Raw genomic sequence first — 13446 nt, 5'->3', positions numbered from 1 at the left:
TTGAAGTTAATTTGGGAAGGTATTCTTACCTTCTCCATTACCATTCAAGTAGAGACCTGGTACTGTACCTAACTTATTATACGGTGATACATCTCACAGCAACGGTGTGTCTAATCACCTTGCTCCACTTGAATTAGGTATTTAATATAATATTGTCAGTTTCATTGTCCAAATCAAGTCATCACCTACTATGAAACAAAGACAATGTGTTTCAAAGATCAAACTAAAAACAATACAATCCAGGTAACAAACTTCTTGCAATGCATGCTGGTAAAATTGAGGCTACCAAAATTATAAATGATATGACAAATGGGCTGCGTTGTCAGACACTGTTTGTAGGACTGTGTACTGAACATTGAGAACTAGGCTATGCTCTCTTTCTCTCTCTCTCTCTCTCTCTCTCTCTCTCTCTCTCTCTCTCTCTCTCTCTCTCTCTCTCTCTCTCTCTCTTCCTCTCCCTCTCTCTCCCCTCTTTCTCACTCTCCCTCTCTTGCGCAGTCATTTTTTATATAAATCCAGGGGTGTGAAAATGAGTGCACTCCGCCTGCAACTCAGCACCTGCCCTGCTAGTGCAAAGACAAGGTGTTGAGTTGGTCCTTTCATATTAGTCCTGTTTGGTCCTGTTTAGTCTTTCCAAGTGACGCTTATTGGAAACCATCCTCACTCAGTTTAATGGTCAAATACACATCATGATTTGAACCTAATTGGACCAGCGCAGTCACGTTGCTGCAACACACCAAGACCACCAATGTGAAGTCATGTCTTTCAGTACAGTGATGTTTCAGACGTCAGAAGGCCCCTTCCCCAACCACAGTTCTTGACATCAAGGAGGGTAACTGACAGTTGACTTCTCCCGGATCTGGAACAAATATGCTGACACTGCATATGGGTGTTTTCCATCAGTGATGCAAGACCCCCTTCCTTCTCCAACTGATCCGGTTGCGCAGGGTGTTCCTCTTTTTGCATGCAGATAAATATGGACTCATCTAGCAAGAAGACATTACATTCTGCACAGGATTCTGAGACGTAGACTGACAGAACCTGAACATCTGCAAACAACATGCTGCTCCATCAGAGTCTCACCATGCCTTGCCTGGCCCTGATCATCGTGATCATCATGTCCTTCTCAACGACAGGCCCAGGTAAGAAACCAATGTAATCACGATCCATGTTAGTGGATTCCATGTTTTTAATGATTTTTTTAAACTTAACCTACCTTAGAGGTTTAACATGATCATTTTATTATCAGATAATGGGATTTCAGTATTAAATGTGTGAGTTTCTTTTTTTTTCAGTCAGTGCAAAACCTGTTAGCTGCTGCACCAAGGTTTCTACAGAGGAAATCAAAGTGCCAATTCTGAGCTACAAGTTCCAGCCTAAGAACCTGCCTTGTGTCGCTGCCTTCATGTAAGCCCTTAACTTGTCTACGTGAAAAAGAAAAGACTAAGATTATGTCACAGATAGTGAACACAATGAGATAACTGTTTTAGTTCATCAGTAAGCAAGAATGTAACATTTTACTCAAAACCTCTTCTTTTCTCCCTCACAGCTTTGAAACTGAAGCAGGTGAAATATGTAGTGCGCCAAGACAGGAGTGGGTGCGCAAGACCATCAGAGAACTCAGGATGTTGACATTGTAAGCTCATTTCTTCTGGCATATGCTCACACATACTTATATAGACATGAAATGTTTTGGCTGTTAGGCCATAGCAGATACTGTCTTCTATGAAGATGTTGCCCTTTGTAATGTTAGCCTGTTGTTATCTTCTCCAGGCAGGCAAGAGGAAACAGCACATCAAGCACAGCATCCCCGATGACAACACCGCTTTAAAAGGCGCCATCATGACCCTTTGAATTTGATCATGTATTTATTACTCTCTGAGGACCCATATTTACTATCATTGTGCCCACTCTTTGTAATTGAGATGTAATGTGTAATTTATTGCACTGCTTGAAGGAATTAACTTATTCATAACTTATTCATTGCATTTTATTCCTTCGATCATTATTTGCACTTGCAATGGTTCACTTTTATGAATTAAATAATATTAATTGTAATAGCATATTATGTTAAAATAAATGAATGAATACACAACCATATTGTTGCATTTTGTTCAACATAGATGCATTTTGAGGACATAAAATATATTTATTTCAAAGGTCCCACATTCTCTGTTAACAGTTCTTTACACCCGGCTGGAGTGCTTGAGCTGTAGATGAGGTCTATCCATATTTAAATCAATTTAAAGATTCTCTCAGAAAAAAAACAAACAAATAAAAACCAAATGGTCAAAAACATATCAATGCAAACATTAAAATGATATTCATCCCCAAGGGATTCTATATGGAAAACCCCAAGTAAAGCAATACACAATAGTAAAAGTAAAGCGTCTTAAGAAAATGTTATTTCTTTGGCGCTATATAAATACAATTTTACTGAGTTGAATTAATACACACAAAACCAAACAAACCAAACCTTAGAATGAGAAAGTGTGTTGGTATCAATATTTATTGTTTTCAGAAGAAAGCAGACACGCCTTATTCAAATGAACAATAGAGCCCATGATAGGTATGTGTGGACAGAACAGATTATTATAGCGTTTAAAAACCTGAGTGGGGGCATCATTCTGCATCATTGCTGAAGACTTGGGGGCTCCTCATGCCGCTGACACCAGCACAAGGTCCCCCATGTCACTACAGCTCGGCCCCTCCGTACCGCCACTTCTGGGTGAAAGGGCCTCCACCCTACTATCGGTTTCCCAGCATTCCCAAGCAAATCCCAGCGTTCCCAGACAGTTGCTCCTGATGGGACTGTGTCCTCTTGCCCTCCACAGCTCCAGATCACCTACCTGCTGTGCCCTGGCTTTGGGTATGTTGGCACTCCCTGGGGCATGCGACTGGTGGGGCACGGGAGTTGTCTTTGTGATCTTTGTGACTGCCTCCATTTGTTTGGGCTAGCTCGCCTCAACACTGTGAATCCAGTGCAGCGTGAACAGACCCATTGTTAACATCACTGTGTGTAGTTAAAATGTGACACACACTCATATGGATTCAGATGTACATAATTGGTGACCATGGAGTCTAAAAGACTGTGTGTCAATTTTACAATCATGCAGTATCCATCCACTTTGTCCTAAAGCAGCCGTCACTGGCATAGGAAAGGCACGTGAGGATCTGTTGTCTCTCCCCTCTGTGATGTCCCAGTGTCCCTGTTCTGTGGTTCTCATAACCCAATCCAGTCCAACCACAGAGGTCAGACTGATCCCTGAACAGTTGCCTCTGACCTTGTTCCTCTAATGAAGCTACTGGTGGTTAAGAGGAATCCCTTTCCACCCTGCATACAGTTCTACTGCCTTAACTTTGGGTGTCTGCCAGGTATATGTACTTTACATGAGTGTTTAGTTATGGGTACAGTTTGCATCATCTCCATTACCATTCAAGTAGTGACTTGGTACTGTACCTAACTTATTATACGGTGATACATCTCACAGCAACGGTGTGTCTAATCACCTTGCTCCACTTGAATTAGGTATTTAATATAATATTGTCAGTTTCATTGTCCAAATCAAGTCATCACCTACTATGAAACAAAGACAATGTGTTTCAAAGATCAAACTAAAAACAATACAATCCAGGTAACAAACTTCTTGCAATGCATGCTGGTAAAATTGAGGCTACCAAAATTATAAATGATATGACAAATGGGCTGCGTTGTCAGACACTGTGTACTGAACATTGAGAACTAGGCTATGCTCTCTTTCTCTCTCTCTCTCTCTCTCTCTCTCTCTCTCTTCCTCTCCCTCTCTCTCTCCCTCTTTCTCACTCTCCCTCTCTTGCGCAGTCATTTTTTATATAAATCCAGGGGTGTGAAAATGAGTGCACTCCGCCTGCAACTCAGCACCTGCCCTGCTAGTGCAAAGACAAGGTGTTGAGTTGGTCCTTGCATATTAGTCCTGTTTAGTCCTGTTTAGTCTTTCCAAGTGACGCTTACTGGAAACCATCCTCATTCAGTTTAATGGTCAAATACACATCATGATTTGAACCTAATTGGACCAGCGCAGTCACGTTGCTGCGACACAAAGACCACCAATGTGATGTCATGTCTTTCAGTACAGTGATGTTTCAGACGTCAGAAGGCCCCTTCCCCAACCACAGTTCTTGACATCAAGGAGGGTAACTGACAGTTGACTTCTCCCGGATCTGGAACAAATATGCTGACACTGCATATGGGTGTTTTCCATCAGTGATGCAAGACCCCCTTCCTTCTCCAACTGATCCGGTTGCGCAGGGTGTTCCTCTTTTTGCATGCAGATAAATATGGACTCATCTAGCAAGAAGACATTACATTCTGCACAGGATTCTGAGACGTAGACTGACAGAAGCTGAACATCTGCAAACAACATGCTGCTCCATCAGAGTCTCACCATGCCTTGCCTGGCCCTGATCATCGTGGTCATCATGTCCTCCTCAACGACAGGACCAGGTAAGAAACCAATCTAATCACGATCCATTTTAGTGGAACTTGTTTTTTTTATGATTTTTTTTAAAACAACCTACCTCAGAGGTTTAACATAATAATTTTAATATCAGATAATTGGAATTCAGTATTTGATGTGTGAGTTTCTTTTTTTTCAGTCAGTGCAAAACCTGTTAGCTGCTGCACCAAGGTTTCTACAGAGGAAATCAAAGTGCCAATTCTGAGCTACAAGTTCCAGCCAAAGAACCTGCCTTGTGTCGCTGCCTTCATGTAAGCCCTTAACTTGTCTACGTGAAAAAGAAAAGACTAAGATTATGTCACAGATAGTGAACACAATGAGATAACTGTTTTAGTTCATCAGTATGCAAGAATGTAACATTTTACTCAAAACCTCTTCTTTTCTCCCTCACAGCTTTGAAACTGAAGCAGGTGAAATATGTAGTGCGCCAAGACAGGAGTGGGTACGCAAGACCATCAGAGAACTCAGGATGTTGACATTGTAAGCTAATTTCTTCTGGCATATGCTCACACATACTTATATAGACATGAAATGTTTTGGCTGTTAGGCCATAGCAGATACTGTCTTCTATAAAGATGTTGCTCTTTGTAATGTTAGCCTGTTGTTATCTTCTCCAGGCAGGCAAGAGAAAACAGCACATCAACCACAGCATCCCCGATGACAACACCGCTTTAAAAGGCGCCATCATGACCCTTTGAATTTGATCATGTATTTATTACTCTCTGAGGACCCATATTTACTATCATTGTGCCCACTCTTTGTAATTGAGATGTAATGTGTAATTTATTGCACTGCTTGAAGGAATTAACTTATTCATAACTTATTCATTGCATTTTATTCCTTAGATCATTATTTGCACTTGTAATGGTTCACTTTTATGAATTAAATAATATTAATTGTAATAGCATATTATGTTAAAATAAATGAATGAATACACAACCATATTGTTGCATTTTGTTCAACATAGATGCATTTTGAGGACATAAAATATATTTATTTCAAAGGTCCCACATTCTCTGTTAACAGTTCTTTACACCCGGCTGGAGTGCTTGAGCTGTAGATGAGGTCTATCCATATTTAAATCAATTTAAAGATTCTCTCAGAAAAAAACAAACAAGTAAAAACCAAATGGTCAAAAACATATCAATGCAAACATTAAAATGATATTCATCCCCAAGGGATTCTATATGGAAAACCCCAAGTAAAGCAATACACAATAGTAAAAGTAAAGCGTCTTAAGAAAATGTTATTTCTTTGGCGCTGTATAAATACAATTTTACTGAGTTGAATTAATACACACAAAACCAAACAAACCAAACCTTAGAATGAGAAAGTATGTTGGTATCAATATTTATTGTTTTCAGAAGAAAGCAGACACGCCTTATTCAAATGAACAATAGAGCCCATGATAGGTATGTGTGGACAGAACAGATTATTATAGCGTTTAAAAACCTGAGTGGGGGCATCATTCTGCATCATTGCTGAAGACTTGGGGGCTCCTCATGCCGCTGACACCAGCACAAGGTCCCCCATGTCACTACAGCTCGGCTCCTCCGTACCGCCACTTCAGGTGAAAGGGCCTCCACCCTACTATCGGTTTCCCAGCATTCCCAAGCAAATCCCAGCGTTCCCAGACAGTTGCGCCTGATGGGACTGTGTCCTCTTGCCCTCCACACCTCCAGATCACCTACCTGCTGTGCCCTGGCTTTGGGTATGTTGGCACTCCCTGGGGCATGCGACTGGTGGGGCACGGGAGTTGTCTTTGTGATCTTTGTGTCTGCCTCCATTTGTTTGGGCTAGCTCGCCTCAACACTGTGAATCCAGTGCAGCGTGAACAGACCCATTGTTAACATCACTGTGTGTAGTTAAAATGTGACACACACTCATATGGATTCAGATGTAAATAATTGGTGACCATGGAGTCTAAAAGACTGTGTGTCAATGTTACTTTAATGCGGTATCCATCCACTTTGCCCTAAAGCAGCTGTCACTGGCATAGGAAAGGCACGTGAGCATCTGTTGTCTCTCCCCTCTGTGATGTCCCAGTGTCCCTGTTCTGTGGTTCTCATAACCCAATCCAGTCCAACCACAGAGGTCAGACTGATCCCTGAACAGATGCCTCTGACCTTGTTCCTCTAATGAAGCTACTGGTGGTTAAGAGGAATCCCTTTCCACCCTGCATACAGTTCTACTGCCTTAACTTTGGGTGTCTGCCAGGTATATGTACTTTACATGAGTGTTTAGTTATGGGTACAGTTTGCATCATTTGATAAGTGGCTTGCTGAAATAACAATTTGTCTAGAATAAAACTGAGACTGAGCCCCCTAGGGTTCATAATGGGGGCACAATCCTCCCAAGTGCAGTGGGTGTCTGGGAGTTAACTTTATGTGGGGGATTGGATCTCTTAGAGTTGTGCTTCCACTTTCCACTGCATGGATATTTGGAAGGACGGCATCTCTTCTTTTGCCCTCTACCTCTATGTCTAATGGGCCTATCATATCAACAGCCATAAACCAAAGCCTGTCCTTTTACACCCATCTTTAGAATTATCACTGAATTTCAAAACATTGTTTAGGCAGTGGAATTCAATAGAGACAGAGTGGTTGGGTTTGTGCCCTGATCTTTGCACCCTTCCTACACGTGCTGTCAGCGGTTATGAAAACCACCACATCCTTTTCCTTTTCCTCCTCTCTGGCTGAGAGGCTGCGTCAAAACAGAGGAACTACAGGAGGAGACATTGCAGTGATACACCAGTATGAGATGTCACCTTTTCTCTCATGATGAGCTCATAGAGTTCTCACTCCCACAAATTCCGATGGGTGTTTCTCTGAGCAACGAAACAATGGGAAGTCTGACACAAAGACATACACAGACATGAGTGAGAAATAACCTCAGAAGTAAATCGCTGTCTTAACTAGAAACGATTGTCAAAGGCCTTGTCCAGACTTCCAGTCCAGGCATATCAAGATTGTATCCAGATTGATTTTTTTAATGTCTGGACAGCAAAAAAAACACATTAAATCCTACTTTGGTAAATCAGATCTGAATCCAAGTTTAAAGTGGTTTGAAATGCGATTCCAATCTGGTTTTCTACAGATGCGTCTCAGTCCGGTAGCTCAAATCAGATTTCAAAGTGTCTTTGTATCACTCGCAAAGCAGAGTGACAGAGGTGCTGAAATTCCTGCTGTCACCACACTGCTCCTATGTCGTAACCACAGCAACCCATGCAGACAGGTTGGTGATTGACAGGTTGGTGATTGACAGGTTGTCTGGATTCACACATTCAATCGGATCACTTGCAAATAACAGTGGAGACCGTCATAGAGTTGCACGTCATCTCCAAATATCTGTTTGAAACAAAACAAATCTGACTTGCCTTCAGTCTAAACTTAGCCAAAAAGGGATGCGTCGTGATGAGACAAATTGTTTCTGACCAAAGTTTGATAGACACCCTGTCTTTTTTTTTTATTTGAAGCATGCAGATGAATTATCAAAGGTTTCAGGACATTCCAGTGGATCGGTTGCAAAGTAGATAGCAACAATGAATTACAATGTGCTATGACAGTGGTTGCTTGCAGTTAGGACATGATGTAAATGTACTAGCCCAAAACCTTTGAGCTTCTTAGCTACAGGAGGGCTGTGTAAGCACTGGACATAATTATAGTAACATTAACAGGATATTTTTTTAAAGAAAAAAGCAGAATAGATGTCAAGTATGCGCTGATCGCATGGTTTCCACTTTACACTCATGGTACAAAAGTTTCTTCTTGGAAAACCAAACAGCCAATTTGGAGAACATAACAGACACATACACTCCCAACTTCAAATATCTAAATAGAGTAGTTTTATCCTCACTCATATGGGCTTCTGTCAGTTTTTCACAATCACCCTTTTTATCTGATTTTGTTGTTCAATATCATATCACATATTCCTTTCAAATGCTTCATACCGAATATCTCACGTAAAGATAAGATTTGAAAATAGAAGAAAAAAAAGCATAAAACAATGTGCCATGCTGCATTAGCTGTTCTGAAGAAAAGGCCCACAGCGGTGACTCCAGGGCAAAGGGCAAGGGGTGGCAGCTAGCTGAGTGATTTTCACTGAAACAGGAGACTGGAAACGCTAGTAACGGTGTCAGACTTGACCTCATCTTACATCTTCTCGTTTGGGAGAATCTCACTCCCACTTCTCCTTCACATCAGTGGTGAGTCTGCCAATGCTGTCAGTGGTTAAGAGGAATCCCACATCCTTCTCCTTTTTCTTCTCTTTGGTGGTGACTATATCAGGACAGCGGAAGCGCAGGAGATGAGATCTATCCATCACATGCCCATTGAATCACTGTCGCTCATAATTTTCCTAATCCTCCCCCCCACTCATTCTAGAGAACCCCCGCTCTCTCACTCTCACACAGGATTCACCTCATATGCCACATCACACACAAGTGCTCAATGCAAGACCCCAGCATGGGAATCAGATAAGTTAATGGCTGAATGATCTTACTGCAGTTTTAAGAAAGACTTGCAGGACCAGCACACCTCTGTCAACACAGGTCAAACAGAAACAGGTACATTGCAGTGATACCCCAATCTGAGATGTCTGCTTTTCTCTCAGGATGAGCTCATAGAGTTCTCACTTCCACATATTCAGATGGGTGTTTCTGTGAGTGACGAAACAATGGAAAGTCTGGTGCAAAGAAATACAGAGACAAAAAGGAAAGGTAACCTTATGAAACTTACCTGTCTTAACGGCAAGCAGCAATGCAAGTAAGAAATAACCTCAAAAGTAAATAACTCCCATTGAAATCAATATGGCTGTCCTAACTAGCAGCAAGTGTCAAGGGGGGGCGGTCTGTGGAAATGGAATGGGGGTGGGCGGGGGGCTGGTCTGTAGAAATGGAATGGGGGGGGGGGGGGGTCGCGGGAGCTCGGCAATATGTCACTCTTGCCTGTCTTCAAAACTTGAGAGTCCTGGAAAAGTTAATTACTGAATGATCTAACTGTAAATATAATTGAGCTGCAAAAGAATAAAGTGGTACCTTGATTTCCAACACTTGGATGTGTTTTATCCTAAAAGCCTTGTTCAACAACTGCCTATGTTAAATGATGGAGAGAACATCATTCTGTACCGTTTCTTTCTAGTTAAGACGTGCTTTTATGAGGCGGAGAATTATCCCGCAAATCAGAGACTTGCGCTCGCCAGGCAGTTTTAGTAAATACCACGCAATACATCATTAGGCGCACTTACCTTCTCTCCTCCCATTAAAATGCGCTTCACGCCCAGGTTACAACCCATGTTTCGATGCCATCCCACCTGTTTGCAGGTACACACCCATAAAGTGTTAATAAGCGCCTCTACTCAAATGCGCCCCCTTAGTAAATACCGTTTTATGTTTACGACCGCTATTTTACGCCTGAAATGGGCGCAATCCTGTTAGTAAATCAGGCCCTAAGACCGAAATTTCCGCCTACGCTTGTGTTCAAAGATAAAATGGTATTACACCTTGACAGTCTCTAATGCTATATATTCTCTCGAAAGGCAAACTTATTTCCATCATGGTTTTATAATTTTTGTGGAAATATAATAGCAATCTATAACAAATGATATGCTTATCCTGCATAAACTATAGAAACTACTAAAAAAACTATTCAATTAAATGAATAAGTTTCTTTGGTATTTTTGTCATATTAAGATTTGCAATGATGATTGCTGGGTAATGTGTATGTTGTTGTCCAATGTCAAGTGACAAGTAACAAGTCTTTTATTTGTAAGATGCACAAAATGACACAGGGTCAGACTGGACACTGAAATTATAAAGACAAGGCACCGCCCAAAAACCTACCAAAACATAACATAGTATAACAGACAAACATGACATACAAGTACTCTGAACATAATTTACACATAATAAACATATAATAACCTTAATAACCTTACTAAATATACATAAACATACACTAAATATAAGTCTCTATTTGATCATGTGACAAGATGATACGATACAGATAGGTTAAGCGCCAAATCTGAACGTCAAGACCGACAAGCTGACTGAGCACAGCCAGTGGCACAGCACACCTGCAAGCTGAATGATGCCTTTCAAACATAAAAGTGGTGATGCATGATTTGATTATTCGATGGACAGGATAGCCAGCCCATTCAGCCTCTCCTGCTCCTCAGGAACGTCTTAATGAGTTTCAATTTGGAAAAGGATCGCTCTGCGGTTGCCAGTGTCACAAGTAATGTCAGAAACAATAGCAGGCCAGTGCACATCTCACCAGAGGTGGAGTGATAATCCACAATCAGCATCTTGGCAAGTTTAGAGACTGAGGACTGCTGTAAAGTAGGCCCTGATATTTACATTTACATTTAGTCATTTAGCAGACGCTTTTGTCCAAAGCGACGTGCAAGGGAGAGAACAATCAAGCTAAGAGCAATAAAACCTGGTGTAACAATAAATACTGCTTTTTTTTCAAGACATAGAAAACGACATAGAAAGAAAAAAGAAGTGCGGGACTGTCTCTGCATAAGTGCAAGTTAAGCCAAGGTGCCAGTTAGGAAGGGAGGTAGGGAGGTGAATAGTTGGGTCTTCAAGAGCTTCTTGAAGGTAGAGAGGGACGTCCCTGCTCTGGTAGTGCTAGGCAGGTCGTTCCACCAACGTGGAACTACAACTGAGAATAGTCTGCATTGCCGTGCTTGCACAGGCGGCAGTGCCAGACGATTCTCATTGATTGAGCGCAGCGTCCTGGGTGTAACATTTGCCCTTACAAGAGCATTTAGGTAGGTGGGAGCAGAACCAATAAGTGCTTTGTAGGCAAGCATAAGTGACTTGAACTTGATGCGAGCAGCTACCGGCAGCCAATTGAGCTCAATGAGTAGCGGGGTGACATGTGCCCTCTTTGGTTGGTTGAATACCAGACGCGCCGCCGCGTTCTGGATCATCTGTAGTGGTTTCACCACGCAAACCGGCAGGCCCGTTAGGAGGGCGCTGCAGTAGTCGACGATATGATAGGTGTTGTGCAGCAAACGTTATTCCATTGTCCCGGTTGTAATGGTCAGACAGTTGTTTTGCCTGGTCATATAGCTCATCATCGCCTGCAAGCTGAAGATCACTACAACAGGGGCATAGCAATAACGTTTCCTGCACAACTCCTATCATTTAAGCTGCCGTGCCCCTATTTAACAGGTTGTTATAATTTCGAAGTCAGGTCGCCGCCAAGCACCTGATTTATTGTGTATGTGTTTTTTAGATGTGGGTAAAGCTGCTGTGTGTGCCGCCGTACCAAATCATGCCTTTCATCAGTGTTTTAAGAAAGGTTTCACACTGACCGTCTTTTTACGTTACGGCGAGTCAAAGAACTATCCATGTTTTTGATAGCACTGTCTCTGATCTGTCTACTTTCCCAATACAATAGCCAAAGTTCGACCAACACATTGTTGTTAAAATATATATACGCCCTAATGGTAACATATATAGTAACAAGCGTGAACAAGGGCCCGTCGTAACTACCTTACATCACTGATTAGAACATCTCAGCATACTGACTATTTTATTTGTGCTAAGAACAATAATGAGTGAGTTGTGTTGGTGATTGGTTTGGTCTTATGCTAGCTGGCAATTTAATGTTGATTAGAGCATGTTAAGTTGTATTCTCCAGAAAGCATGACTAATGCTCCTGTACTGAGAAAATCAAAGGAAACCAAAGGAAACTGCCCTGTTTGACCCACCCTTCCCCTTTTTGAAGACACATATATAATTGTGCCTTCTGATAGGCGACATTTACTGCTAGCTTTGGAAATTCTGCAAAGCAAAAAGGAGACATGCAGCTGTACCAGAGAGCCATGTTGAGTGGTCTGGCTATTTTTGCCATCATGCTGACCTTCACAAGCACAGGACGGGGTAAGTAGCTCATCTCAGAGAAATACTGTATGTCCGTGCCTTACATAAGTGCCGTAATCTTCCTTTAAAAAATTGATTCATACTACATGCTTGATTCATACTACATGCTTGATTCATACTACATGCTTGATTCATACTACATGCTTTATTTTACAGTCAATGCGAAGCCGCTCAGCTGCTGCAAAAGTGTCTCCAATATGACATTTGAAGAACCCATTCTCCGGTACACTTTCCAGAAGGCAAATCCGCCCTGTGTGAATGCTATTGTGTAAGTCTTGGACAATTCCACATGTGCATTTCATAGTTTACAATAATTATATTATAATATCTTATATTATATATTATATTATATAGCTCAATAAGATGTGATATTAAGCTGTTCAGGCAAATTCAATTCAGAGAGCCTTACTGGCAATTGTCGTTAATGGTAACATGGCAATGTACAAATCTTTGGACATGAACTGGCATAATGTCTTGCATGATTATGTCATGATTATGATTATGCTTATGTCAGTCCTATGAAGCAGAGTTATGTCATGCTTATGTCAGTCCTATGAAGTGAAGTTATGTAATGCTTATGTCAGTCCTTTGAAGTGAAGTGTGACCACAGCATGTGTGACTGATTCCCCTGCACAGGTTTGAGACCAGTAAGGTTGTGCACTGCAGTGCCCCAAACGCTCCATGGGTGAGAAAAGCCATCAAAAAAGTCAGGAAGGCTAATCAACAGTAAGTTCCCTAACCAACTACCCTTACGGCTGTAGTTTGACTTTAAACTCATTGTGCCCTTGTTTGGATTAGTTTGTTGGCTGCTAGCCTAGTGCTAGGCAAGACATTACTTTTGCAATGCCAAGATGTTTTATGAGTTGTTTACAGGTTGGTTTGAATTGAGATGAAAAACAGATAATTGGCTAAATTATTGTATCTTGTCCCCCTCTAGGCCCTGAAGACTGAAAGGCCCTGAACATGCACTAAGAAATGTACTACTGTATTTTGTACTAATATATTTGTATTTGATTGAGTGCCCTATTTATTAGTTCAAACTACTGTTTACACATA

General features: G+C 41.5%; 1 protein-coding gene and 1 long non-coding RNA gene across 2 annotated transcripts; both read left to right on the top strand.

Moving 5' to 3' along the window:
- The first annotated feature begins 1018 nt into the window (after window positions 1–1018).
- On the top strand, window positions 1019–1889 carry LOC308364071 (uncharacterized protein). Its single transcript, XM_080837043.1, has 4 exons — window positions 1019–1142; window positions 1296–1407; window positions 1550–1636; window positions 1774–1889. The coding sequence occupies exons 1-4, from the start codon at window positions 1061–1063 to the stop codon at window positions 1829–1831; spliced, it is 339 nt and encodes a 112-aa protein (XP_080693169.1). The 5' UTR covers window positions 1019–1060; the 3' UTR covers window positions 1832–1889.
- A 2751-nt stretch (window positions 1890–4640) lies between these two features.
- On the top strand, window positions 4641–5273 carry LOC308364775. Its single transcript, XR_013968637.1, has 3 exons — window positions 4641–4747; window positions 4890–4976; window positions 5114–5273. It is a non-coding gene; the product is annotated as an uncharacterized lncRNA (long non-coding RNA).
- Window positions 5274–13446: the final 8173 nt, after the last annotated feature.

This window comes from Sprattus sprattus (assembly GCF_963457725.1).
Source record: "Sprattus sprattus genome assembly, chromosome: 4".
NCBI classification, from domain to species: domain Eukaryota; kingdom Metazoa; phylum Chordata; class Actinopteri; order Clupeiformes; family Clupeidae; genus Sprattus; species Sprattus sprattus.
The sequence above is the reverse complement of the archived record's forward strand: the minus strand, read 5'-3'. Positions and strand labels throughout refer to the sequence as shown.

Excerpts from the sequence above, each read along its gene's own strand:
- LOC308364071 (XM_080837043.1), top strand. The coding sequence starts at position 1,061 with ATGCTGCTCCATCAGAGTCTCACCATGCCTTGCCTGGCCCTGATCATC. Across the intron at positions 1,143-1,295 it reads CTTCTCAACGACAGGCCCAG|TCAGTGCAAAACCTGTTAGC; the intron begins GTAAGAAACCAA and ends TTTTTTTTTCAG. Across the intron at positions 1,637-1,773 it reads GAACTCAGGATGTTGACATT|GCAGGCAAGAGGAAACAGCA; the intron begins GTAAGCTCATTT and ends TATCTTCTCCAG.